We start from the raw sequence: 27,331 nt of genomic DNA on the forward strand, positions 1-27,331 counted from the left end.
GTCATCCAGACCACACTTCTTCAGTGTAGCTAGGAAGATGCTGTGGGAGACGATGTCGAATGCTTTACTGAAATCCGGATAAACCACGTCCACTGCATTACCATCATCCATCCACTTGGTTACATCTTCGTTTGTTTTTTTTTCCTTCCTTTATGACATGAGTTGTTGGTGGCAAATAAATATGTGCTGTTTGGGGATAAATAATTCAGACATGGAGAAAAAGTAATCAAGGCATGAATCTTACTTTGTGGTTCAGTAACCTGTTCAGCTTTCTGAGAATATGTTAATTTCCTGTGCAAGTCGGAATGTTGGCATGAAGTGAACAGCATTTGGATGAATTTTTTTTTTTACTAGACAGCACAGGTTGTTTTAATGTAATGTTAGGCTCTAATGGTGTAAAAACTAGTAACAATAATTCCTCTTCAGGACTAAATACAAAACAACAGTCCTGTTTATTTAAAAGAATTTAAAAGACTAAAATGTCTTAGATAAAATTGTAAAAAAAATAAAAATAAATAGAACAAATAGAATGGATTATAATAAAACCAAACATTTTTCAGTTCTTTGGATCTTATCCTGAGTTTCTTAATTCGTACACAAAAGAGATAGTATTGTATTTATAAATGTATAATTAAAATATCACTGAGATAACTACGTGATGTTGCACACTACTAGTCAAGTGAGCAGTTTAATGTGGAGTGTGAGAACTCCAAAAATAATTGACTGGATATTTAATATAATTGAGAGGGGATAGGTACATGTTAAAAACATTAAATACTTTTTAAATATAATATTAAAAATATTAAATGCTTTTTCATATGTCAAGATTTTTGTTGCTTTGGTGATATTCGTTTAAAGATGCCATTTTCTGAAGATTTTGAAACATCTTTTGGGAAAGAAAGATTGTTTAATAACAAGGGAGTTGTTTGAGAAAAAGATGCTAATTTGATATTTAAGATGAAGAGCTGGTAAGCTTTTGTGTTCTAATAATTGTAATTCTAGCAATGATAATGATAAAAGTGAATGCAAGTAATGTTAATCTAATACTTCTTTAATGAGTATAAATTTCTATGCTATTTTTGTATCTAGTAATCCAATAGTCTTAATAACTTGGTAGTAAGACATTTGTTCTTTTTGTGTTTCTAAAACTGTGTTATCATTATGAATTTCAAACATTTGTTTTTATTTTTCTAAGAACTGAGGATAATTTTGAAGTTTATAAACATAGGACATTTGAATTTGAAATATGACTATGAGAAAGTATTGCCTCTCTGCAGATTTATAATTGCAGAAGAAACCAGTGAGAACCTCTGAGAGATTTTAAAATACTTTTCCTGGTACAATTAATGCCTAGACCAATCGGAATTTGTGACAGTGTGTTTTGAATCAAAATAATTCTGGTGCTGAACGTGGCACAGATGTATTCTGTATGCAAAAGAAACCCTTTTTTTTTTTTTCTGCCTATTTAGTATAACTTTGACACTTCAACTGGGAAACTAATTGAAGGATTAGTGTGATATATAAACTCTTTATTCATAGATGGGAATCTGTACACATTTACACGTGGAAAATTGAAGTAAAATTTTATTTGGTTTTCTTTTCTGGCTTTATAATGGTAATACATTAAAGGATTTTAACTTTATAACATACTTAAACTGTGAGCAAGCATTGTAAGATTATTTACATGGTTGCAAATTGATACGGAAATATAATTTTCAAGTCCTGTGTTCACAGTGAATTACATAAATAATTAATTAGCTTTACTGCAGCTAAAGTTTCATTCATTTTATAAGAAAACAGCCAGTGTTTTTTTTCATTTCAGAAAGATGTCATCAGATACCGTGTTTCCATAGAGAGCTATACAGCTTGCATACAGTGACGTTTTTAACTAATTAGTATCCAGAAAGTACTCAAGAAAAAAACAGAAGCATCACGTTTTCAAGTTACTTTTGGGTTGTGGCTAAGTTCCTTAAGCACATATTTTGATGGATCAAAGAAACTTTGATTGCTGAACAATATAAATGTAGGTAACCCCCCCGCCCAAACCCCTCAAACAAACAATTAACGCTACAGTTTTAGAAGACCAAATATGGAATATTTGAAGGTCTACTTTTCTCTGAAGATGTTGTACATCTTTCTGTTATCTATCTATCCTATTAAAAGAAAATGTTCTCTCTCCTTTATTGTGAATCATAAAATAATTGGAATTCAGTTCAGTCTCCTGCTCAAAGCAGTGTTGACAATGAATTTAGGCAAAGTTGCTTAGGACAGCCTTCTCCAATAATAAAGCAATTGTCCTCATAGATAAATTTCTGTGCTCCTGTTATCTTTGTCTGTCTAGTCTTCCTAATCTATCTTCTTTTTCTGCCTTCTCTTCACTTTCCAACTTGTTTTGTGTACTCCATCCTGATGTTGCACCTTCTTCATAACTTATACTTCCCATTTTCTCACTGGACATCATGAACTTGTGCGTAATTGCCAGATTGCCACCATTCACTTTACTCTCACTTCTAATGGTCCCTGTGTCCTGGTGAACTGCATTTTCTTCTTCCTGCCTATTCTGCTACTGCCTCTATGTTTGATAGGTGTCAGAACCGGAAGTTACTGAAGACTGAAGATTTTCCGCTCTTGGCCCAGTCTCTAGTCTCATTTGGGTCAGAATCAATAATTCAAAGAAAACTAGATGTTGTTCCAATAGCCCTAGACATTCTCAGTTATCCATGTACAGTCTCGGGAGGGGAGGGAACATGCCTACTGCCAGCAGAAACATGGGAGATTTCACCTGTTAAACACTGGAGTAAAAAATGAATATATACAAACTGAGGCTTTTGTCAAATCTCAGAGCTTTCCTGTATTTAGGAAGATTCTCTGAAAATAGTAAATGGACGCCAGACAAAAGATAAATGAATACATGACACATGTCAAGTTTTTCTTGCTCTTAATCAGGGAACACTAGAGCTTTAAGAAAAATAGTCAACACTATAGTTTGTTTTTTTTTTTCGTAATCTCATTCTTGTTCATGGCTTAACAACTTTTTTTGAACTTAAACCGACCCTTCAGTGTGAGGCAGAGTTGCCATAAACTTCAGCTATAACAAGTGATTTTAACCAAATTATGAGCAGCTCCAAGCAGACTTCTGAAGTGATAATCAAGTAATCTTATTAGGATGTGCAGCCAGGATCTTTTGTGAAAAAAGGGATTATGTTTTTTCTGTTTGTTCATGATAACAAGAATACTTTAAAAAAAAAGTTCCTTTACTCTCTGGTCCAGAATAGAATCTATTTTTCCAACTTGTCGCTCTGCTTGATGCAACAGGATGTTTCATCCTAAAGGACTGATGAGGAACTCTGTAATTCTATGGATTTTGTATTTCTATTGTTCTGTCTGAAATTGAAAATACCATAGGCCTGCTCCTCCCTGTTGCACATTGTTTTATTCTGGCCCTATTATGCAGTTATACTGTATTCTTAAATTTCTTGTTCTTTCTTGAACTTGAGTGGTTTGGAAGGTGAAGGTCAGATTTTGAAGGTTTCCAATGATTTCTAGCTTTGCCTTCAGTTCTTCAGAAGTCAGTGCTCCCAACTTGAATTGTTGATGTTTTTCCTAATTTTTCTAATGTAATCTAATAAAACAAGAAAATTGTGAACTCAGGTTCGATGTTGACTAAATAGAGGTTTTAATCTAATTGGAGTTTCTGGTTTATCCTTTTGGGACTTCTCTCGTTGCCGTTATGGTATTTTTTTAGTATTTTTGTCAAGGTGGGTGGATGAAGTTATTAACAGGTTCCTTTTTGTGCGAAAACTTTTAGGGTTCTAGGCACAATATTATGTGATCTCATCAGAAGTAGAAAGTGAAGTGGAAATAAATTGCACAGTTTCAGATAGGTTTGGATACCCAGCTCAAAATAGAAGTACAAATCTGACCAATTTCTTTTAGATGGGGAAAGGTGCATTTCTTTTAATCTTTCTTTGTAAGTTTTTAAAACACACCTGTTTATTTAAGAACAGCACCACAAAGGTTTGCTGTTGTCCTGTAAAACAAACGGAGGGGGTTGTGGAACTATGTCTATGTTTGTCAGTCAGCACTTCTACGTTGGTGTATGAGACCAGATTTACAAGTGGCATATGTAGAATCAGAATAATTTAGTTTGGAAAGCTCCTGGGAAAGTAATTAGCAGTCCAATCCCCTGCTCAAAGCAGGGCTAGTATTAAAGCAGAATTCTATAACTCATTAGGCAGCCTATTCCAGTGATAAACGCCCCTTACTCTAGTTTTTTTTCCCCATCATCCTCAACTGGAATTTTCCTTGTTGCTGCTTCAGGCTGTTGTCTCTTGTCCTTCTGTATTGCATCTCTGAGAATGCAGAGCCTGTTGCCAACCTTTTTTTAACCTCATCCCTTTTACATAGTGAAAGAAGTTACTACACAGCATTATACTCCGAAAGCAAAGTGCAAATATCATGGAAAATGGAATTCCTAAATCTGATAAATCTTCATAAATAGAAAAAAAAATCAACCACCGAGAGTGGGATTTATGGTAGTGAGTAGAGGCATACTTAAGAGTCTTGCAAAAACTACAGGAAGAAAGGCATGTGTGAAACGCTAGCTTTCATCCAGATGAATGTGTTCAATCCTGAAAGATGCATGTCTGTGTGATAAGGCCACAAAAAACACTCTAAGTGTTAAGGTGTTAAGACCTCAAGGTCTTACTCTTCCTCTTTACAATGCAGGCTTGAGACATAATTGATGTCAGAAGCTATAATGTTTATTGATTGATCAACACACTACTAATAAACCAGTTAGCAGATTAATTAACCAATAAACAGCACTATGAATCACTCGGAGCTCTACAATGCTTTACACCATTGTTAACTGCGTGTAATTATTGAGTTCCATCACTCTTTTCTTACAAATTGCACCAAAATATTATTATAATTCTATAGCCCTTCACTTCAACTTCTTGCACTAATTAGTAACAAATCTGCAATTCTGTCACCCTTTAAATTCTTGCATCAAGTCTTTGGGATGTAGACCCAATGGCAAGTCCAGTGGGTTGCCCAAGGGGCTTCCCTCTGACATCTCAGCAGCCTGGATTAATGAAGGAGGTCAGCTTCATTATAGTCTGTGGGCATCTGCACTTTTTATCTTAAGAAATCTGCCCTCTCTTTTTCTTGAACTGCTTTTATGACTTGTTTGTTATTTCTTAAGTTTCTAGACCCTCTCTTTTGCTGCCTTTCTGTATCCCTTTCTCTGCCCAGTCTCCTTTCAAATTACTCTTTCCACATTGCTTCAGTTTGCTACATCCATTCCCAGATTTTATATTTCCACAAGCATTTGCTAGGTAACTAGGCTTTTAAGTGGTATTACTGCTGTTGTTACTTAAGTATTGATGGACTTGCAGGATTCTACCCCTGCAAAATACACCTGATATTCCCTTTCAGTTATCTGCCTAATAGTAATTTTATACACTTTTTAAGACATGTCAGTCTACTTCAGCCTTTTTTCCCTCTACATGGTTTTTATTGAGTGTGTTTTATCTCTATTCCATTTAGCTCTTTCTTGGTTTACACACAAGTGGCACACATACCAGGGCAAGGAACATACCATTAGGTGCTTTTTCTCATTCTGCTTTTTGCTCACACAGCGTGGTCCTTGTCAGGGAGCAGCGAGGGAAGGGAACCAGGAGCTGAGCATACCAAGGCTGGCAGATGCAATGGCCTCACCAGCAAGGGTTCAGTCTCTCCCTAGCAGCACTCTGAGTTGTCCATGAGTCCAGGCAGCCAAAATTGCAGGTTCTTCCAGGAAGGGGGGATGCTCTTAGCTATTTTCCAGTACTCTCTTTCTCAGGTGGTCCATCAAAAAACATCAGTCTTGGCATCTCCTGATAATTTCCCCATTTTCTGCAGGGACACGCTATATTATGAAGTCCAGTACTCCAGCAGAAACTCTTGTTCCCAGTGTCAGTTCTCCCTTAGATTAGGACCAGATACTTTTCTGTTGTTTGAAAAGATGATTAAACATTAGCTCAAATTTAAATTGTGGGGTTTTTAGTTATATCTTGTATATATATTTGCAACTTTAGTAATATTTATTTATTATTAATTCCAATAAATATTATAAGGTTTATTAGTTAAATGTTTACAAGACTTAAAAAAAATGTGTTTCTTTCTGTTTCTTTTAGTATCTCCTGAAGCAATTGGATTCCTGTCTGCTGTTGGAGTTTTCATTATTCTCATGTTGCTACTTTTCCTTTATATTAATAAGAAGATGTGTTTTGAAAATGTTAGTGGTTTCCCAGATCTTGATTCAGGATACACTACAAGAAAGAATTCACAAGATAAACTTTGTAAGTATATGTTATACAGTGTACTGAAGTGTAAGAACACACATTTTTACAAGGATATGTAGAAATACACAAATAATCACTTGAGTCGAGTGATGAAAATACGCAATGTTGACTTTTCCTTTGATTGTGCAGTATGTGGAAAGGAAGAAACCTTTGTATTCATAGGCCATAGAAACAGCTATATAACCAAAGATTTGATATTTACTAATATTTACTAGTTAAATCCTCCCAAGTAAATTTGTGAATGGGGTTATTGGAGTTTCACTCAGCCTGTTAAAATCCTTCACCAACATTTTGGAGAAGGTCTTGCATTTAATCACCTGGAAAATAATTTTGAAGTTAAACATGAAACTGAAGACAGCTCTGAAAAATTATTGCTATACCTTTTCAATGGAACAAGCTTTTTAAGGATAATGTGGAATGAAAAAAAAATCAGACCTCAGAAAAAATACTAGGAGTTGGTAAAATAAGCTTTTTCTAATTTTGGGCAGTGGAAATTGAATGGACGTTGTTAGCTGACTTGAGAGGAAGATACGGGCCCCAGAGCAAAATTCCCCAGAACAGGAAGTTTCCCCAGAACGAGAAATTTGATAGGATTTCTTCCTTTCCATCTCTTTAAAAAATGCAGCTACATTTTTATTTTTGGTTTTCTTGGAGGCAGAAGAAGTTCTCACTTTATGTAAAAGACAGCAAGTACTTGGGGATGAAGAAGTCTCTGTAATGCATGTTTCTGTGCAGCTGTTATGTTAAAATCTTGGTTTAGGGTGACACTGATGAAATGACATAATTTAAATGTCTCACAACTTCTTCTTTGCAGGTTAGAATAAAAACCCTCATATTTCCACCTCACACAGTTGTCTTATTTTTGAAATTAATGAATTGTATTATGGCTAGTTGATGCTGCACTTGATGAAAGACTATGGTTTTGCTGGTTGATTATGGCTTCATTTGGAGATATTTACTTAGCTGCTTTCTTACTATTTTCAATGCGTATTGAATGGAAAGAACAAAGCTGCAACTTCCCCTGGTAAATGTATTGAACTTGAAATAGCTAAAGCAAATAGCTCTGAAATTGAACTTAGAGAAATGGAGTTGATCTGTTTGTGAAACATAGGACCTTTCAGTATTAAAAATTTTTGCTGCATAGATTGGACAAATGGCATTCTTCAGAAACCTCCACCAAAATCTGAGCCTTCCTTCTGTGTCTTCTCTGGTGGACACACTTAGCAGTGCCGTGGATGATTTGACCAATGTTGTCGGAGAGGTCAGTTACAGTGTAGCTGATGCAGTAACAGAACAAGTAACAAGCATGATAAATGTTTTTTGTGCAGAAGATGAAAGCTCCAAAATACAGACTGAGAAACCTGTGGAAGGGAGAGAGGAACATCTACCATCATTAACTCATTCTCAGGGAATTAATAGGAAAGCAAAGAGAGATGTTGCAGAACAGAAAGAGTCTAATTATTCTAATTTGTTAGATGTTGTAAAAAAAGATACAAGTCAAGATGGATTATCTGACCATGTCCTGAACAAAAAACAGTTCCAGTTAAAAGGCACAGATAGTAGTAATCATTTAAGTGATATAGAATTACCTCAAGATCTGAAGGCTGTAGGAGGACCTTTTAAAAGAGAAGCAGTAGGAGGAAATGAGTGTTTTGTAAATTATAAGTTCTTGAAGGATAGTAACCTGAAAAGTAATAAATTTACAATGGAGCAATCTATTGAGGAACAAGATAATTGCCTACATGCAGTATCAGATAATTCTAAGAATCACTTGCATAGAAAAATCAAACCACGGTCGCCTGGAGTTGATTTTAAGGATTTTGAAGATGTGTGCAGTATGAATGTTCCCCAAGATTTGGAAACAAAACTTGCTGAAGTACAGAAGCCAAAATTATCAGAATCAAGCTTGAAGAAGATGCACAATGACCGTCCCAATTGCATTAATGAACTCAAACAAAGGAATTCTGAAGCCTTTTTTGTCAGAAAAGGAAAATCCATATCGAAGGATGAAGACACTGTGTCAACTACAATTGCAAAAGCGGGTAAAAAGAAAAACTCGAAGAAATCAGAAAGTGAGCTATGTAATAAGAAGACAGCAGGAAAAGGTGAGGAGTCCATCAGCAACTGCATTCTTCGACCTTTCCTGAAACTTCTGATACTTCCTACTTTTTTTCACCTAACTTACAAATTTAATAATAGTATTTCTCATGGATAAAAGTAGGTCTGTGCTGTCAGTGCTTCATTCTCTAGTTATGTTGATATCTCTTGGAAGTTAATTACTCTTTGAAGTATTACTTAAAGGAGCTGATTAATAAATGCCTTTCTTATGTTCTAACATTTCTTTTTCTAGATACAGTTTTTCTTACCTTCTCTGAAGTGCCTTATGTGGTTTCTGTTGAAAACTATGAATCAGTTGACACTGGAAATGGACACTTGTTCTGTGAAAGTGTTCTTTATTTTGTGCATTTTAAAAGCATGGCTTAAAACGTGATAAGATGATAAAGAAAAAAATAACTTCTGTTACGTTTACGTTATAGTAGAACTTCAGAATGTAGTTCTGTGAGATGTTAAGATAGTTTTAAGACACAAAACTCAGACCTGGCAATTAAATGATTTTAAGTAGAGAAACAGCTGATTGAGGCTTGTCTTAAAGTTGTAGTCTTGCAAAGAGAACCTGTGTATTGTTGATATGGATGCTGTATGTGCAATCTTCAACATTCAGACTTAAATAATATGACAGTGGAATGGCAGTAATAGTTTGTGAGTTAAGAAGTAAAACCTTGCACGTTTACATAATTGCTTTTCAGGCTGTGTAGTGAATTTTTAGGAAGCAACATGGGCTTTTCTGGAGATGCTTTTTCTGTAGAGAAATGAATGATTTCATAACAGATCTTTTTTTCCAGTGTGTTTTCCTTTTCTGAAAATTACACTTATACATTTTGTTGGTTTTTGTTGTTTGTTGGTTTGTTTGTTTCCATTTGATTTAAGAAGTGGTTTCCATGTTTGTATCATAAACAATGATCTTATCTGTTATTTCTTCATGTAATACATTATTTGTTAAGTATGACTTTTTAGGTCGCATAATAAGCAATTGAATAGCTTTCAATAGGCTAATAGTTACACATGACCTGTCTTAGTGAAGTAGAGGAAAGTTTTTAGTAAGAACATTAATTCTCTTAGGCAAGTTTCAAACTAAGGTATAGAAATCAAAATGGAAGCGGCAAGGAGAGGGATAAAACCCTGAGGATTTTTTTTTTAAATATGCAGGAAGGTACTTTTTCCCAAGAAACTGAAAGATTTGTATTGTTTATTTAAAAAAAATGTTTGCATGGATAGCTTTTGTTGTAACTTTAATGAGGTTTCTGAGTCCTCTGAAGAGGTCTGGTTTCGTGACTAGTGATACTAGTATACATCCTCATTCTTTTTCTTTTATGCAAGGAACTGATGAAAGAATATCTGCTGTCACTGAGAACTTCTGGATGGTTTCAAGTTATTAGCGATAGAGCTTTCAGCATTTCTTTCAAACCTGTTGCGACCATGTTTTATACTATTCCTTTCTTTATGCAGACTGATTAATGGATCTAGTTTTCTGTCTGTGAATCCATTTCTAGTGATGATAAATCATGTGTCTAATCCTGATGTCGTTTAGTCTTGGTATGCCCTGCTTTCTAATTGTAGAAATCTGTAGAAGTTTCCTAGATGGCAGGTTTCAACGTGGTGAGGGCCACATGAGATAAAAAATTTCCATCTTTGGAACAGCAAAAAAGGCTCATTTTTCTGGGCAGCCTCTTGCAGAGAATCTGCTAGCCAGAATACATCCTGCTTGGTGTGTTATTTTCTAGAAGTGATGAGTGAAATTGAACTTACTTTATAGCCATCCATACAATCGGAAGAACCGTATCTGTTAGACTTGAACTAAAACTGATAGCCTAGAGTTAAAAGATCTAGTTGCTCATTAGTAGTCTTTTAACGCATCAAGTTTCCTATAAATACTAAATTAAGATTATGTACATATAACATGTGGAGCTGGTAGCACCATCTGCAGTTAAGGTTTCCTGACATTTTCCATTTCAAGACCTTATTTTCAGTTTCCTAGAACTGTGTGCCAAATTTGAAGTACTTGGGATGAAATTTGGCATGCTTTCTGTCTATTTTTTTCTTTTTTTTTTAATTTGTTTGGTTGTTTTAAGCTATAGTTTAAAATCTTTAGGTGTTTCCAGGAAAAGAGTAAAAACATGCTGGTTATCTATGCAAGAAATAAGTATGTTTCATGTCTCTTTCATTAAGATACTTTGACACCATTTTATATTGGAGTATGTACTTGAAATATGGGAGAGTACTTTTCCCATGTCAGAGATGCCTGTGTTCTTTTGTGAAATAGCATGCAAGTTTGACCAAGTTGTAAATGTTGGAAAATTTGCCCTTGGAAAAGGCAGAGTAACCACTTTTTAGAACTTTTAAATTCACTGACCATCCCATTTGCACTCATACGCTTCATTGTAGGGGTTGAAGAACAGAGCGGGTCTTATCCTGTGTTTGATACTTGCGGTTACGGAAGGACACTGGAACTTTGACCAGAAGATCTGAGAACAAGCAGGACTTATCTGAGGACAGAAACTTCCTGAATAAATATGACACGATTTAAGTGGTAGACTGGGATTTGAAGTGGGATGAGTGACAGCTGTGGAGAGATCTGATAACATTACATGAAAGTGGAGAGACTAAGGGTGAAAGACTAAGATCATATGAGTAGGTGGTTAGATGCAAGTAAAAAGAATTTGAGACTGAATAGACAAAGAGAATAAAGAGGAAGTCCCTATAAAAGACCAAAAGTGAGTGCTTGGAGCAGAAACCTGTAGTATGGGACCATGTATGTAGTTTTACAAAAGGTGGCTTACCTGAACTTGCAGGCTAGGCTTTTCTGTATGAGTACCACGGAGAAACAGACCTCTATGGGAAGTGATTTTACTCATCTGCTCTAGAGGCTTACCTAAAAGTAGGGAAGGAAGGACCTCTGTAGCAGGAAGAGACACACACTTGACTCTAGAAGAGGCCTCGATGACTGGCATAGTTTGAGTTACTTTAATTTTAAATGGTTGAATTTTGGGTAAACTGAATCCCTCCTTTAGTTGGAGTACACAGAGAGAGGATTGCGATGGGCTGGTCATGAGACTAATGGAAGCAGAAATGCAGAACTAGAGCTAAGGGCAGGGACTGGTAGGAAGGCATAAAAGTAGAGAGGGAAGAGGCGTTTGAGCATGGCCGGATAGCGTGTTAGACAATATCACTTTGCACAATCAGGAGCTGAAAAACCAGCATTATGAGCATCACAGAGCTGTGCTGTTAATGGAAATCCATTTGCAAATCATTGGCTTGCTCGGAGGGTAGTGGTCATGCTGACCTTTATTGAGTTTACATGAACTCTTTTAATGCCTATACTAGAGTTTGAGATCTACAGAAGCTCTGTGTGGCATGTTAAACTTGAACAGAATCCGCTTGAGGTTTGGAAAAGGGAGGAGGAAGCTTTCCTTTTACGGAAATAAAAGTGCAGCTGAATCGCTGACGTGTGGGAGGAAGTCATACTTGAGATGAATTTGGAAGAAGTTGGCTGCAGGAGTGGGAATTGTAGAAAAACTGGTATAAAAGAATTAACTAGTCAGATTCTTTTGTGCAGTTTTTGTTGTTGCCAGATGTATGCAGTGACAATCTGCAGAATTTCAGTTATTGAAAAAGGAGCTGTTTCTTGTAAGTTAAATAAAAATGTGCATGCAAACATCTTTCACTAGCATTTTCCCATTTGTTATGAATTTAAGTGCTACTGACATAAATAACCTAAGATGATTTTTTTTGTAGGCTTCTCTTTGTAAATCAATTTCATTTCTAATTTATACTGCATCCTCACAGCACAAATCAGCTGGAAACAGAGGATCTGGAGCTGCCTTTTTGATATGTTAGGTATCCAAATGTAATATTACAGCAGAGTTGGATTTACTTTACATAAATTATTTTAAACATTTTCTTACTTAATGAAGGGTTTCAAGAACTTCAGTATGTGCTGCCATACATAAATTGGTTCATTTTCTGTTGACTAAGTTTTAGAATGTTCTTTGGGGGCTTAATGATCTTTCAGTTCTTCTCAAAAACAAAAACAATTATCACCAATTACAAAATCCCATAACGCTTATAATTAAAACAAGATGATATTTTTGAAATATTCCGGAAACTTTAATTGAAATAGCTTAAATATCTTCAATGATAACCTCTTATGGTTATTTTCTTGTATTCTATTTTGAGCTGTAGTCGATTTGCTTTATTTTATTCAAACAGACAACTCTTATATGAGTAAAGACCAGCATGGTTCATCATCTGAGAGTGAAGATGAAGCACTGGGTAGATATCATGAGGCCTTGTCTAGAACCCAGAGTTCCAGGCTGCCAGTGGTGGATGGCAGACAGCAAAAAAACTATATATGGGAAACCAGACAAAAATATAGTCCCCTGTCTGCAGAATATGATGGATACAGTAGTGAAGCCTCAATAGATGAAGGTAAGAGTGATTTAAAAGCATTCCTTTTATTCCAAATTTCAGAATTATATTCTGGATAAGTAAGTCCTAGAAGAGGACAGTTTGACTTGCACTTAGTCAATGTCTGCAAGAAATATCCAGATACCTTTTATATTTTTGCATGCTCAAAATAAAAATGGCACAGATTTGTGCACATTCTTCTGGAAATACTCCAAATGATATAATATCTTGTCATATTAAGTTTCATATAATTTTGTCATTAGTAATTTTATTCTGGAGGGAATTTATACCATTTTGATTTAGGAAGGAAACATGACAACTCTTGATGAATTATGTGGTATTATAAATATAAAGAAGACCTGTTATTCCCCTATTGATAAGCTGTCATAACAGCAAAGTAAATGGAACGGGCTGTTGGTCACCTTGCATATGGTCATTGCAGTGTGCATTACTGGAATGTTCTGTATCTTTTCTTCTCTTGAAATCACAGAAAGAAATTACTACAAAGATTTGATGAATACAGTTTTACCATGGCATTAAAAGCTGAATGTCAACAATGGATGTTTTCTTTTGTGATATATATTTCTTCATTTTAAATCAGAGTGACAACCTGACATAGAGGCTGAGAATTCTGCTGTCAATATTTTGTCAATATGCTTTTTGTGCTTGAAAATAGCCATAAGAATTGTGTCTGTAGCCATTTTCTAGCATGAAAAGTGAACTTTTGTTGAAGTTACCCAAAGGTCAGATTCTAATATAGATGCTGTGTTTTATAGTAGGATATTTGTTGGTCACCCTTTAGTATGTTAAAATGCAAAGGGTTTTTTAGTGACTGAATTTTCTAATAAAAAGTGGATACATGTAATTACATCTGTCCTTAAATGTTCTAGACTGTCCACAAGTGCTTGAAAAAAGAAAATCACGTGTTCTACTATGTGATGTAATTGATGTAATATGAAGGTCTGTTTGCTACTGGAATTTGAAATTGGTACATAATTCCTGATTGGTGAATCATTAATAATTCCAAGTTAAGACACAAAGGACATGAAAGCCATAGTTGTAGTTCTTTTCTGATCATCAGAAATTTTGATTCTTTGCTTTGCTCTTCAGTTGTAGAAGGGCTGGGAGTCTGAGTTCCAGTAAATAGGAAAGGAGATGCAGAGGTGAGGTCAGGTGGTACAAAGCGATCCTTGGACACTATAATGGAGAAAGACAACAAGGAAGAGGGATAGTGAAAGCATTGTGTTTGGGTTTTGTATCTACTGAGATCTATCAACAGTGTTGGTGGGGGTAATATGAAAGATAATACACTGATTTTTTCTGTGGCTTATGTCACTGTTGGGAAAGAATGGCGATGTATATTCATAGGAGATGGAGAACTCAGCTGTGTTTATTATCAAGTAGTACCACATACGAATGATACAAGAAGACCACTTTGAGATACACAGAATAATCTATTTGTCTCTTTTTCAAACTCTTGAAGCCAGTTGTTGAAATAGTCATAGAATAATTGATGTTGGAAGGAACATGTGACATTGCTCTCTCTATTTCACGTTTGTTCAGATTTTTTTTTATCCTACCTAGTTCATCTTTTCAGTGAAGAGTTCTCTGTCTGTCTGAGTTTTTTTACTTTGGGCCTATGAGATTTAAGCTCCAAAGGTGTTCTGCTAGCCTGTATCCATTTTTTGTTTTGCTTTTTAAATAATTGCCATAATCATCCTTATCATTCTCTCAGATCATCAAAATTCATAGTCACTGACTTTCATCCTCTTCTAGGGAATGAGAACTCCAATTAGGAGATCTGTATCATGGCTAGAATCTGAGACAAAACAACCCTGTTGGAAAGTCCAGGTATTGCCTCAGGAAAACGACAGTTGTTTCCCCACTCCTTCTCTTTCATTTTTTCTTCTGTTGCTAAAGATATCTGTCACCAGCTGCTATCCCTTCTCAACACACTTTCCATTCAGGAAGCTAGCTGGATGTAAAACCCATTTATATATATGCATACACATATTCACTCTAAAATTAGTATGCAAATTGAATTTATTGTAGTGAAAGAACATTCAGTGTTTGAAAAAAAAACTTTAAAGCAAAACTTTCAAAACATTTTAACATAGAAAATTGTAAATTTTTAACCACGTACTTCTACTTGCAGAAAGCTTTAATACTGTCAGTGTTGTGCTTCTGCTTGTGAGAACATTCTCTTTCAACATTTTACAAGGAGTGGAGAATCAGCAATGTTATTTATTTCATAGCCTGCAATCATTCTACAGGTTTCTGCAAAGTGCTTGCCAATTGGAGTGTTGATTTTGTTTCATTTTTGTAATCCATAATCTCAACAAAATTCTGTTCAATCCTATTAGAAAGAGTTTTGATGAGACTTTGAGCAATCTGATCTAGTGGGAGGTGTCCCTGCCTGTAGCGGGGTTTGGAACTAGGTGATCTTTAAGGTCCCTTCCAACTCAAACTGTCCTGTGATGTGGCAACAGATTAACAATCCAGTATTTTTCTCTCTTCAGTGACCTGAAGGTGGCACACTAAAATAAATAGTGTTAGTACTTTTTATGTTCTTCCTAAATTATTTCAGACATAAAAGAAAGAATCCTTACACAATGAAAAAAATACGTTGGAACTGAGGAAGAGACAGAGTATTCCTAGTTTATGTCATGATCGTTACAGAGGAAAAGCTGCCCAACCAGAACTTTGATGAAAAGAGAAAGTAGAAACCTCATGAACTAAGCCTGCAGTCAAAAATGAATGAGTGACTGACTATTGCTAGCAACGCTGAACAGATGAGATTAAAACTCTCAGATTTTAATTGGAGAGCATTGTATTTGTAGATATTTCAGTGTAATTTTTTAAAATTCAAAGCTTTGCTGCACCTTTAACTTGCAAAATAAGTCTGTAAAAGACTTGATGCTATAGGAATCATGAAATTTTTCATTAAATACTTGGAGTTTATGACAGTTGAATTATTTTCATAACAAATGTAAAGACAAATGATAGAACCATTTCTTGATTCTTTGTAGTGGAGGTAGAGCAAGCAGTGTACTTTATTTAATATAAGAAACAATTGTTAATATATTTGATTGTGTGCACTTCTGTTTCCTCATGTCTACTTTATAATTTCTACTTCTAAGACTTACACATTTCAGCTGTACTTGCAGCTTAGGGCACCAGTAAGTCCATAGGCAGAGCAGGGCTTGACAGTGTTACAGTGAGCTGAGGAGAGAAGAGAGTTCGTTTCTGTCCCATCTCCATTTCCCCCTGTTCATTGGTAGTAAAACAACCTCTGATGATACCATTAAAAATACCATCAGAGGTAGAGTAATACGAGCATTGAAAATCATATTTAGTTTTTGGAAGTTTCTGTGTTATTTTCTCTCCAGTGATTAATCTCTGTCACGTGTTGTATCTTGCAACAGTGTGCTGTATGTTTTCAAAGGAGTCAGTAAACAGTTTTACTAATAACTACCTCGGTCTTCACTTTTTAAATTTGTTTATATAAGTCTGCACTTAGCAGAGCACGCACAAAATTTTACAAGACATAATTTTGCCTTTATTAATATACCCTCTAAGCTTTGCTTGCGTTGCTAAAAACATGTATAATGTTAGTGCGTTTGCATTAGTAAGACTGTCAAAATGTCTGATCATATTATTTTAAGGTCCACTTATTATCAATTACGTAATTAGTTAATTACATCTGTTTTCTGGCTGCATGTTTTATTCTGAAGCCTGAAGATGTGCAGTATGTTTTCACATCATTCTTTTCTCCTCTAGATGGCCATATTAATCTTTCTTTTCAACATATTTGTATAGAACTGACATGGCATGTTGTATAATGTTCTTAATAGTTAAATTAAGAAAGCAGTATGTTTTGTGGGCTTTGTTGGTGTATTTTGGTGATGGAATGTTCTAGTAGCACTTGAGTTCATACTATGAAGCTTAGTTTTTTTAAATTTGGTTCACAAATATCTGCTTATGACCAGTGTCTCATCTACTGTATCTTTTTGGCACTCAGGGCTCAGTACTGGGGCTGCTCCTGTTTAACATCTTTATTAATGATTTGGACCAGGGGATGGAGTGCACCCTCAGTAAGTTTGCAGACAATACCAAGCTGGGTGGAAGTGTCGATCTGCTTGAAGGCAGAGAGGCTCTCCAGAGGGATCTGCATAGGATGGATCACTGGGCCAAGGCCGACATCATGTAATTCAGTAAGGCCATATGCTGGGTCCTGCACTTTGGCCACAACAACCCTCAGCAGCGCTACAGGCCTGGGGAGGAGTGGCTGGAGAGCTGCCAGGCAAAGAGGGACCTGGGGGTGTTGATGGACAGCTGGCTGAACATGAGCCAGCAGTGTGCCCAGGTGGCCAAGAAGGCCTGCAGTGGTGTTGGCATCCTGGCCTGAATGGTGTTGTCAGCAGGAGGAGGGCGGTGATCATTCCCTGTACTTGGCTTTGGTGAGGCCACAGCTCGAGTACTGTGTCCAGTTTTGGGCCCCTCACTACAAGAGGGACGTTGAGGTGCTGGAGAGGGTACAGAGGCAGCTGCCAAGCTGGTAAAGGGCTTAGAACATGTGTCCTATGAGGAACACCTGGGGGATCTGGGGCTGTTTAGCCTGGAGAAGAGCAGATTGAGGGCAGACCTCATTGCTCTCTACAACTACCTGAAGGGAGGCTGTAGAGAGGTGGGAGTTGGTCTATTCTCCCTCATGGAGAGTGATAGGATGAGGGGAAATGGACTTAAATTGCGCCAGAGGAGCTTGAGGTTAGATATTAGGAAGAATTTCTGTGCTGAAAGGGTTGTCAGCCGTTGGAACAGACTGCCCAGGGAGGATGGGTGGATGTTGCTTTGGGGGGAATCATTTAGTAGGTTGATAGGGCTGGGACAAAGGCTGGACTCGACGGTCTTGTAGGTCTCTTCCAGCTGATACGATTTATGATTCTATTTGTACAGAGCATTTGATGCACTTAGATTTTTATGAGTTATAATATATGTTATATGTAATATATAAAAAAATAATATTGTGCTTAGATGCAACAATGTTTAGAATCATAGAATTGTCAGGGTTGGGAGGGACCTTAAAGATCATCTAGTTCCAACCCTCCTGCCATGGGCAGGGACACCTCCCACTAAACCAGGTTGCTCAAAGCCCCATCCAGCCTGGCCTTGAACACTCGCAGAGAGGGACCATCCACAACACCATGTCTAGGCAACCTGTTCCAGTGCCTCACTACCCTCACACAAAAGGCTTTCTTCCTCACATCTAATCTAAGTGTACCCTTTTCAGTTCAAAACCGTTACCCATTGTCCTGTCACTACACTCCCTGATAAAGAGTCCTTCCCATTCTTTCTGTAGGCCCCCTTATAGTACAGGAAGGCTTCTCTAAGGTCTCCCCAGAGCCTTCTCCTCTACAGGCTGAACAGATCCAGCTCTCTCACCCTGTCCTCGTAGGGGACGTGCTTCAACCTTCTTTGTGGCCTTCCTTTGGGCCTGCTCCAGCTGGTCTGTGTCCCTCTTATGTTGATGGCCCGAGAGCTGAATGCAATGCTTTGTGTGGACTTAACTCAGTCGCTGTGCTTATGCCTAGAGTTCTAGGGTCAGCTTCAACTGTGAAACATCGTTTTCGCCAATAATACTCTTTGTGTTCTTCCTCATGTCTTCCGGTAAAGTATGAATACTTCCTGAAGTGACTTTTTTTCCTTTTCTCTGACACATACCCTGATAAAACTTTCTTCTCATTTTTTATAATGTGCATCCTACTTCTTGTATAATTCTCTGCCATTTCAAATGCTACTGTTATCCTAATGAATATGTATTACTACCTTTATGTGCTTAAATTTTTTGTAATATTTTGGAAGGGGAGATTAATGTAGACTGTGATATTACACATCTGTTTCAAAAAATAAAGAAAAAACAGAAAAAAAATGCAAAAATAACATCACAAGATATTTCTGCTAAAGAGGAGATTATGCATCGAAATAGTGATCTAAATAAGGAAGTGTACAAACTTTAAGATTGGCATTATCCTTTGTAGTTTGCTAGTTAGAAATATTTTTAGTATCTATATTGTTGTTATCTTAAATGGAACGTCCTTTCTTAACACCTTCAGTTTTAAAAAAACAACATACAAAATCTACCTTTTTTTGTCTCCAGCAGGGACTGTTTTCGGAACTTTAAAAAACTCGTATATTGTACAAGCAAGATATGTCTTTGTTATTTCTGTAAGCTTCATAAATGAGTACAACATATTTTCTTTAAGGAAGCAGTCCCTTAAATTCCTAAAAATGGAAGTTTTTAAACTGAGAAATGTTAGGATAAATATACTGAAATTGCAGTTCTGCAGCCAGATGTCAGAAACTGTACATTCTTTGCTTTCGAAATCAAGATTCTCTGAATCCCTTGACGTGAGAAAGGTAGAAAAGGGGGAAGAAAGCAGCCTGGTTTTCTTATAATTAACTTTTCATGTTCTTAATGCATGTCTTGCCCAAATCACCTCTTTAGGAGCTGTACAAAATTCCAGATTAGGAACCTAGCAAAAGGGATCAATCCCAATTCTGAGGGAAAATAAGTGGCATCACAGTGAAAAAAAGTAGTAAATTTGCTTGCTTACTTAGCATACTTAGATGTACCTTATTTTGCTATAGCTTACCAGCTCAGTACAGCCCCAGGTTCCATCTCCAGCCTATTTTAAAATCTTTTTCTAACTTCTCAATTGATAAAGCCCCACGGCTGAAGACATGTTTGTTCAAAGGCTCTGTTTTTGAGGTTGGCCCAAGTGCCTTACATTTCACAAGGTTTTTTGGAAACATATGGAAGCACTAAAAGACTGCAGTGAGAAAACATAAGTTCTCTTAAATGAGAATCTGCTGCTCTAGCAGACATATGCTACTGGATTTTATCCATCTTTTCCATATTGTGAAGGTAGAGTATGATGTTATTTTTGTAGTTTATCTTCTCCACTTTTATTCTTCTCTGGGCTTTCGGCACTTTATGTTGATGTGTCTGTTGGACATATGTTTGCCTTGCTCCTCAGTGTCAATCTTTGCACGTGAAGGCGACTGTTCTTCTGGAATCTCTTGGATCTGATTCTTTGTTCAGCTTTTTGCCTTTTCTTTCTCTCACTAATTTTCATGTCTTGAGAAGAGTCTCTTCACTAAACTACTTGAAGTATATAGAGATTTTTTCTTTCAGTATCTTCTCAACATAAACACCAAAAGCTCTTTCATAAGCACCTCAAAATGGGTGTACGGTGAATATTCCTAGTTTGTTAAAGCAACATAGGGGAGTTTTCCTCGATAAATACCTTCTGTAAAGCAGGATCCTAATTCTTCAGACTAGAAGACTGAAAGCTCAGTTGAATACTAGGTCATAACTTAAAAAGTTATTTGTTTTTCCTCTAATGTACTGTGAAGGAATGAATTATAAATGCAATGGAAAGAGTTATTTCAGTAAGAAGGTGGCCACCCTTTTTTCTCTGATATGTCTTTATCAGACCATCTCTGAGATTTCTCTGGTATAATACCTACTGGAAGAAAATACTCTTCTTGCCATGCACCTTTGAAAAGAGCTGGGGCTTCAGATAGTGTGTCCAGCAAGGTATCTTGAAAGGATCTTCAGTAACAACACTTTAGACAAGTCTTAATTTTCAGACCAATATTTCCTAAATATTTCAGAGTGTATTTTGACAGCTGAGTTGTGTTACAGCTATGAGATATTCCAGATGTTCATAGTGTGTATCTCAGCTGATTGTATTTGAGTACTAGCCATTGATATCATTCCTGATGCATTTTTTAGAGATTTCTCGGGAGAGAAAAGGGAGATTTTTTTTAATTACAGTATTTCTTTAGTTGATCTGGGTTCCTTATGCTTGTTTTCTATTACGTTAACAACTACTCTTAATACTTTTTAATTTAAGAGTAATTAAAAATCTTCATATAGGAGAAAGTGCAGTGACGCAATACTAATGATACAAAATTCTCGTCCCTGATTATGGGTATCTGCCTGCTCTTTAGTGGTAAATTGGAGTGAGTTCCAAGCCCTTAAAAAATGGTGTAAGAGAATTTCTTGTGGCTTTGAAGCCTCTGGGTCTTGTGGCATTTCTATGCATAAGTGTATCAAGGGAATGTTTTAGGAATAGTCTTGTGTAGTACAAAAGATACTTTTGTAGTTCAAAATAGTCTGCAGAATAGTGTCCAGAGCTAACTTGGTTTGCATTGCTTTCTACTTAATTTCTCTGATGCTGTGGTTTGGTTTTTTTTAAGAGTTTCAAAGTAGCTTCCTAGTGCATTATAACAGTTCTCTATTGTTCTTCTATAATAGTGGAGGACAGTCAGTTCTGTTAAGTATTTGAAATAATTATGCATTTTTCAAAAGTATGGTCAACTGAGCATTGCAGAGACTAAGGTGATTTAAAGATTAACTTTTGCTCTGTCTTTTGTTGTTTTACACAATTCAGATCTTTTTTACTTCCCAGGAAAGTGTTACCCTTTGTCTTTTGAAAAGTTCTTGATACCAAGGAACTTTTTGTGCAAGTAATTCACAGATTAGGCTTCAATCATGTGGTTATGATCCTTTACCTGCATGAATGGCAGACAGGCATAGTGTTTACAAAGTCTGGAGACCTGAGATGGACAGAATTCACAGATGGAGTAGAAAGTACATGTGTAATTCAATATTAGTTTCATAATTTTCTTGAGGAATATTACAGAAGTGTCAAGACATACAAATGGGTTTTAAATGCAAGGGAATTATGTGTCTGAGTTAAAAAGACTTGGAAGAGAATGGATTTACATTGAGAATTTTTGAGCTTAAAAGCCAGATAGATGATATCGAAGTTGTACGCAGTCTTGTCAACCAAAGGAAACAGATGAGAGTGCTTGATAGAATGAATTTGAATAAATCTGACATCTTGGATGTTCCCTGTGATTAGTACCAGAGATGCTAGAAAGAGATGTTAAAGCATATATGTCTTCTACTGCTGAGGAGAAAACTAGTAACAAAAGTCAAAGTCAGTAATGATGATTAGGTTTTCAACAGGAAAGTCCTCTTTCCAGCTAGACCAGCTCTGAAGAAGAGGAAAAACTGTCCTCCAATGAGAAAGACTTTTTTCCTGATGCACACGTGAGCAAAGCAATCTCAGAAATTAGTTTAGTTCCTCCTGCCAGTATTTTGAAGTCTTTGAAGAAATAACCCTTTGCATTAATGTGAAGGCTTTGAAGAAAGTCACCCTTAGCAATGTGATGTGTCTGAAGCAAAGTAAATCATATATTAATAATTAGAGGCAAGTTTCTATTTTATTGTAAACTTACTCTTTTACTAAGTCTCTTGTCTATTTGAATCTGTAATTTATGAAAAAATCAAGATCTGTCATTAACTGGGAAAAGTTCACATATATATTTGTGGCTGAAAAAGTTCCCCATGACATTGTATTTGATATAGATGCTATATGTTAATAAAATGTAGAACCAATTTGCTATATGTTAATAAAATATAAAACCAATTTGTGATTTAAACAGAAGAGGTAGTACTATATCAGCAGTAGTAGTACTATAATAGTAGTAGTAGTACTATATCTTTGATGAACCTACTGCTTTTGCTGATTCTGAGTGTCCATACTGAAAACTTGTACTAATATGATCTAAAAGCTATTGGGTATGGGCATTCTTTTTTTTTGATTTTATGATAGTATCTCGTGATATAGGAGAGCAATTTCTTTGATCTTTACGCGCATATCCCATGAGACATGTCTTGTTCTGAAACACTCCCACAGAATAGGAAAAAAAGGTACAATCTTCATTAGTCTTAACCCTAATTACAAAGATCCTATGGTTGTATCATGGAATGAGTGACTAAGAAACAGGATTGATCAGTAAACTGCAAGTCTCTGTGTTGACATTTATTAGGAGCATCAGAAAAAGGAATTTCACCCTGCATACAACCAGTACTCTGCTCACCTGCTGAGGATAGTCATGCTACTTGGTCAGCAGAATGGAGCAGTACTTGTTACATCATAGAATCACAGAATGGCCTAGGCTGGAAGGGACCTTAGAGATCATTTAATCCAACCTCCCTGTCATGGGCAGGGACACCTCTCAGCTAGATCAATATGAGAACTAAAAACATTATTACGACTTTTTATATAAAAGTATTACAAATCAACATGAGCCGGCAGTGTGCACTTTCGGCCCAAAAAGTGAGCCATGTCCTAGGTTGCATCAAAACCAGTGTGACGAGCAGGTTGAGGGAGGTGATTCTCCCCCTCTACTCTGCTCTGGTGAGGCCCCACCTGGAGTACTGAGTCCATGTCTGGAGCCCACAGTACAAAAAGGACGTGGATCTGCTGGAGCGGGTCCAGAGGAGGGCTGCGAAGATGATCAGAGGGCTGGAGCACCTCTGCCATGAGGACAGTCTGAGGGAGCTGGGGTTATTCAGCTTGGAGAAGAGGACGCTCCAGGGTGACCTAACAGCAGCCTTCCAGTACAGGAAAGGGGCTTGCAGTAGTGATGAGACAAGGGGCAATGGCCTGAAACTGCAAGAGGGTAGATCTAGATTAGATAGAAGGAGGAAGTTCTTCACAATGAGACTGGTGAGGCACTGGAACAGGTTGCCCAAGGAAGTTCTAGATGCCCCCTCCCTGGAAGTGTTCAAGGCCAGGTTGGATGGGGCTTTGAGTAACCTGGGCTAGTGTGAGAGAGGTGTCCCTCTCTTAACCTAATTAACCACAGCATGTGGCTTGGAACTAGATGTTCTTCAAGGTCCCTTCCAACACGTTAACTGTTCTATGCTTCTGTGGTACAAAAAGAACAGCTTATCAATTGTTCCTCCATAGCACTTGTGGTTAAATGGATCATTCTTCTTACCTTTAAAGGTTAAAATCAAACAATGGTTAACTCTAGTCTGAGACTGGTGTTTGCCTCCCAGCTGTGCTTTTTTCCCCTAGATTAAGACCAGTTACCACTAAGATTGTTTTTTATAATCTAATCGCTTTAATATTTAACCATCTCTTTGGTAAAAGGATTTTTGTAACTGAAATCTTTTTGTTTTGTTACTTAATCAGTATAGATCATTTTCCATATGCATATGTATCAGTTTCATACACATGTGAAATTGATGTATATATATCATAAGTATTCTCTTGGAATTATTTAAAGACTATTTTGTCCTTGTACAAGATGACTGATGTTGCCATTTGTATCTAGTAACATGGATTTTTTTCTTAGGATGACTATATTCATAGCTACTTTGATTCTATATATTATTTACCGGGACTGAGAACTGTATATAAACAAACAACATGAAATTGTGTCTTTAGTTTCTGGGGAGGCAAAGATCTCTTTTTTTTTTTCCTTGTTAAGCTCTTGTGTGCAGTTTGCAACACTTCTGTATTATAAAGTTATCCTAACTTTTAGGAATTATTGGAATATTTTCCTTTGGGGAACGGGAAAGCATGATATATTGTACAACCTGAAGTATCTTTTTTGTATGTTCTTTTGGTTTGGGGTGGTTTTGTGGGTTTTTTTGGTTGTTGTTGGTTTGTGGGTTTTTTTGTGGGGGATGGTAGAATTTTTTTGTTTGTTTGTAGTTACCTTTCCTCCACTTTATGAGTAAGCTGGAAATAGATCCTTAGCTAGTCTGATTGCCATGCTTCTGGTCATTTCACTGTGGCTGAAGGTTATCTGCTGTGATGCAGTCATGGTCTCATGAAAGCACGTAGGAAAACTCAAAGGGAAAATTATTTTATTATGAAAATTCTGATTCTAGTCCTTAGAGAAAAGCTAGCAGACATGCTTAACTGGATATAAGATTTTCTGTGTGGAGTCACCTATGCCTAATTCAATTAAAGCTTGATCGTTAAATTTGTAAATAGGAAATCCTGCTACTTCCACACCACTTAATATTCTGCTAGCATGTGTTTTTATATATATATTTTTACTTTTTGCTTAAAAAAACCCAACTCTATTTGAAACCTTTACATTGAGCCATTCGAAATTTTGTCCTTAAAAGTGTTTTTTTAAAAGAATTTCAATTTTTATGATTGTCTATTTGTTTTAATTTTTAAAGAAGACTTGTGAAATTCCTTTGCATATATATCAATTTGTCATATAAAGGTTAAAAATTAGATACATTTTATTCACGTTAAAGTCACACCCAGCTTATTTAAAGGCAGCTTTGACTTAGAGTTGCAAGCCTGAGGATATTGATTTGAATTATGCATGACTGTCTGGTATGCAGTTCCATTAGCCTGCTGGATGGATAATGTAAACATGTTCAGAATTTTAAGTATCCTATATGAGCGGCAGGTTAAAAATAGAGCTGATAAGAGCATGTGTATCCGAAAAATCCAAATCTTCGAGAATGAAACTACAAAAGGTTCATCTCCTCAAGAGGCTGACTTCAGGTGTGATTTTCTTTTCTTTGAAAATGCTCAGCCCGAATGAATAGAGCTTATGCATATGACTTGGACAGGTGACACCATTGCTGCTGTTTACTGCAAACAGATGACATCTGTACTAGAAAACAACACTCGTAGCTGAAAGGTCAGGGCCAACTCCAAATCTTTTGACAAAAAACGAAGAGCAGCTTCTGGTTTTGTTCAAATTGGTCACCGTTAACACTGCTATTGACTAATTTTTGAAGTCTTCGAGGAATCTTGTTAAGAACGTTACTTGATTTTGCTCAAACTTTTTGTCGCTTTCAGTATCTTGCAGTTCTTGTTCTTGTTATATCTGACCTGTTCCACTATCCCTGTATTTAAGCAGTCTGTGGTTTGGTACTATGTGTAATGACTTCTGAAACTTTATTTTTAAATCCTCAACACTAAAAACACTGTGTTAGTAAGACTCAGAACAGATAGTAGCTTTTTTAGAATTTTGACCAAGTTTCCGTGAATTTTAATAGAAAAAAAAAAGACAACTCTGAAATTAAAAACTTGATGCCATCTATGTTACATTAAGATTGATTATACCTTGAAATATTTCTGTTGTGTATGTAGCATTTGCTGAAATTTGACGAGTTGAGTGAAAATGAAGAAAAATAATCTCACGTTTTCAAGATCTGATGGATACAAACCAGATAATTAGTCTAATTTTTTATTAATTTATACCTGTCTTCTCAAAATTATTTTCCTTGGAGTGCTTCATGTTTGGCTATGTTAAATTCTGTACATAACTTCAGAGTGCAACTATTTTTAGATTAGGAGAATAATGAGAGAGATTAATGATGTATTTTACCTGGACATGAGTGTTTATTTGTTTACATTTTGATAGAGAAATAATTGCGTGAAAATTTGCAAGTAAATGTATGGCTGAACCGTTTCCTGAAGATGAAGTTGACTGCACTGTTCTGATCTTTTTTCCTGGCAAATCTTGGATCCTGAGTTGTATGTCCACACAAAATTTGGCCTATAGATAACTCCGGAGTAGATCTGATAAAATATGTTTAGATTTGATGGCCATTTTCCCTTGTAACTGAGGAATCTGTTAAAACAGTAGCGCCTAACTCTCTCCTGCAGAGAAACTCATTGTGCTGTTTGATAATGATTGTTATCTTTGACTGTTTTCAGAGCAAAATTCCTTTCACTGACAGTGATGACCACGGCTCTGAATCATCTGCTTTTCCTAGTGCTGTTTCCTTCCTGTTAGTAAGAAGGGGCTTTAAAAGAAGAAAACCTTCAGAAATAAAAACAGTAGTTATCACTAGCGTTAAAGGCAAACTATTGGCCTCGAAGGTATAGGAATGACAGCGGCAATTTCCAGACAACTTGGAGAAGGAAGAACTTAAGAACTCTTTTTAAAAGAAGGATGGTAACAATAGTAGTTATTTTTAAAAAAAATACTAGTTTGCATTTTTATTCTGATCAGAGAGGAATGGGGCATCTCTTGTGTGCTTTTGTGCACAGTGCAAATAATACAGGAGAATATTAGAGGAGAAATACTGGTGTGTGTAACTGTGAATGTAACAGCAGGAGTGCAGAGCCATTGTGTAAATATCTTCACTGGTCCAGATGCTTATGTTTTTTTGTGAGTGGTTCCAACATTGAACTACAGAACTAGTAATATTTTGATAATATAGATTAACCCTAAATATCACAATGTAGCAGAGAAATTTGAGTTCCTTTTCATTGTTCTCTAGCTTTCCTTTACTTTTAAAATAAATTTTCAAAGAAAAAAAAAAGTGAGATTTAATTCTTCTTGAATGTTTACAGTAAAAATGCGGATGTTTTTCCTCGCCAAAAGAAAGTATCATAACCTGAGGCAGTTCAAAGTTTAAAATTAAGCTTAAAATTTAAAATTAAGAGAAATACACTTTAGGAAATCCTTGCAAATGTATATCTAACCTACAGTGACACTGTTAGAAAAATATCTTAAAAGATATGTCTCTGGCTCTGATATTCTTCAGTATCTTGATATTTTAAAGCAAGGTTGAGCTTGTGCATAGGAACAAGTGAGGGAAGATT

General features: G+C 36.2%; 1 protein-coding gene across 2 annotated transcripts in view; it reads left to right on the forward strand.

Annotated features, from left to right (window-relative positions):
- Positions 1 to 6,184: 6,184 nt before the first annotated feature.
- SYT14 (synaptotagmin XIV) overlaps positions 6,185 to 27,331 on the forward strand; it is a 57,805-nt gene continuing 36,658 nt past the window's right edge. The window contains exons 1-2 of one of the 2 annotated variants that reach the window (XM_009876781.1): positions 6,185 to 6,344; positions 12,675 to 12,893. In XM_009876781.1, coding sequence (XP_009875083.1) covers positions 6,233 to 6,344; positions 12,675 to 12,893 — 331 coding nt within the window. In that variant the 5' untranslated portion in view covers positions 6,185 to 6,232. The remainder of the gene's footprint in view (positions 6,345 to 12,674; positions 12,894 to 27,331) is intronic. The other variant, XM_009876783.1, reaches the window with a different exon arrangement.

The sequence above is a fragment of the Apaloderma vittatum genome, unplaced genomic scaffold (genome assembly GCF_000703405.1).
Source record: "Apaloderma vittatum isolate BGI_N311 unplaced genomic scaffold, ASM70340v1 scaffold13859, whole genome shotgun sequence".
Taxonomy (NCBI): Eukaryota; Metazoa; Chordata; class Aves; order Trogoniformes; family Trogonidae; genus Apaloderma; species Apaloderma vittatum.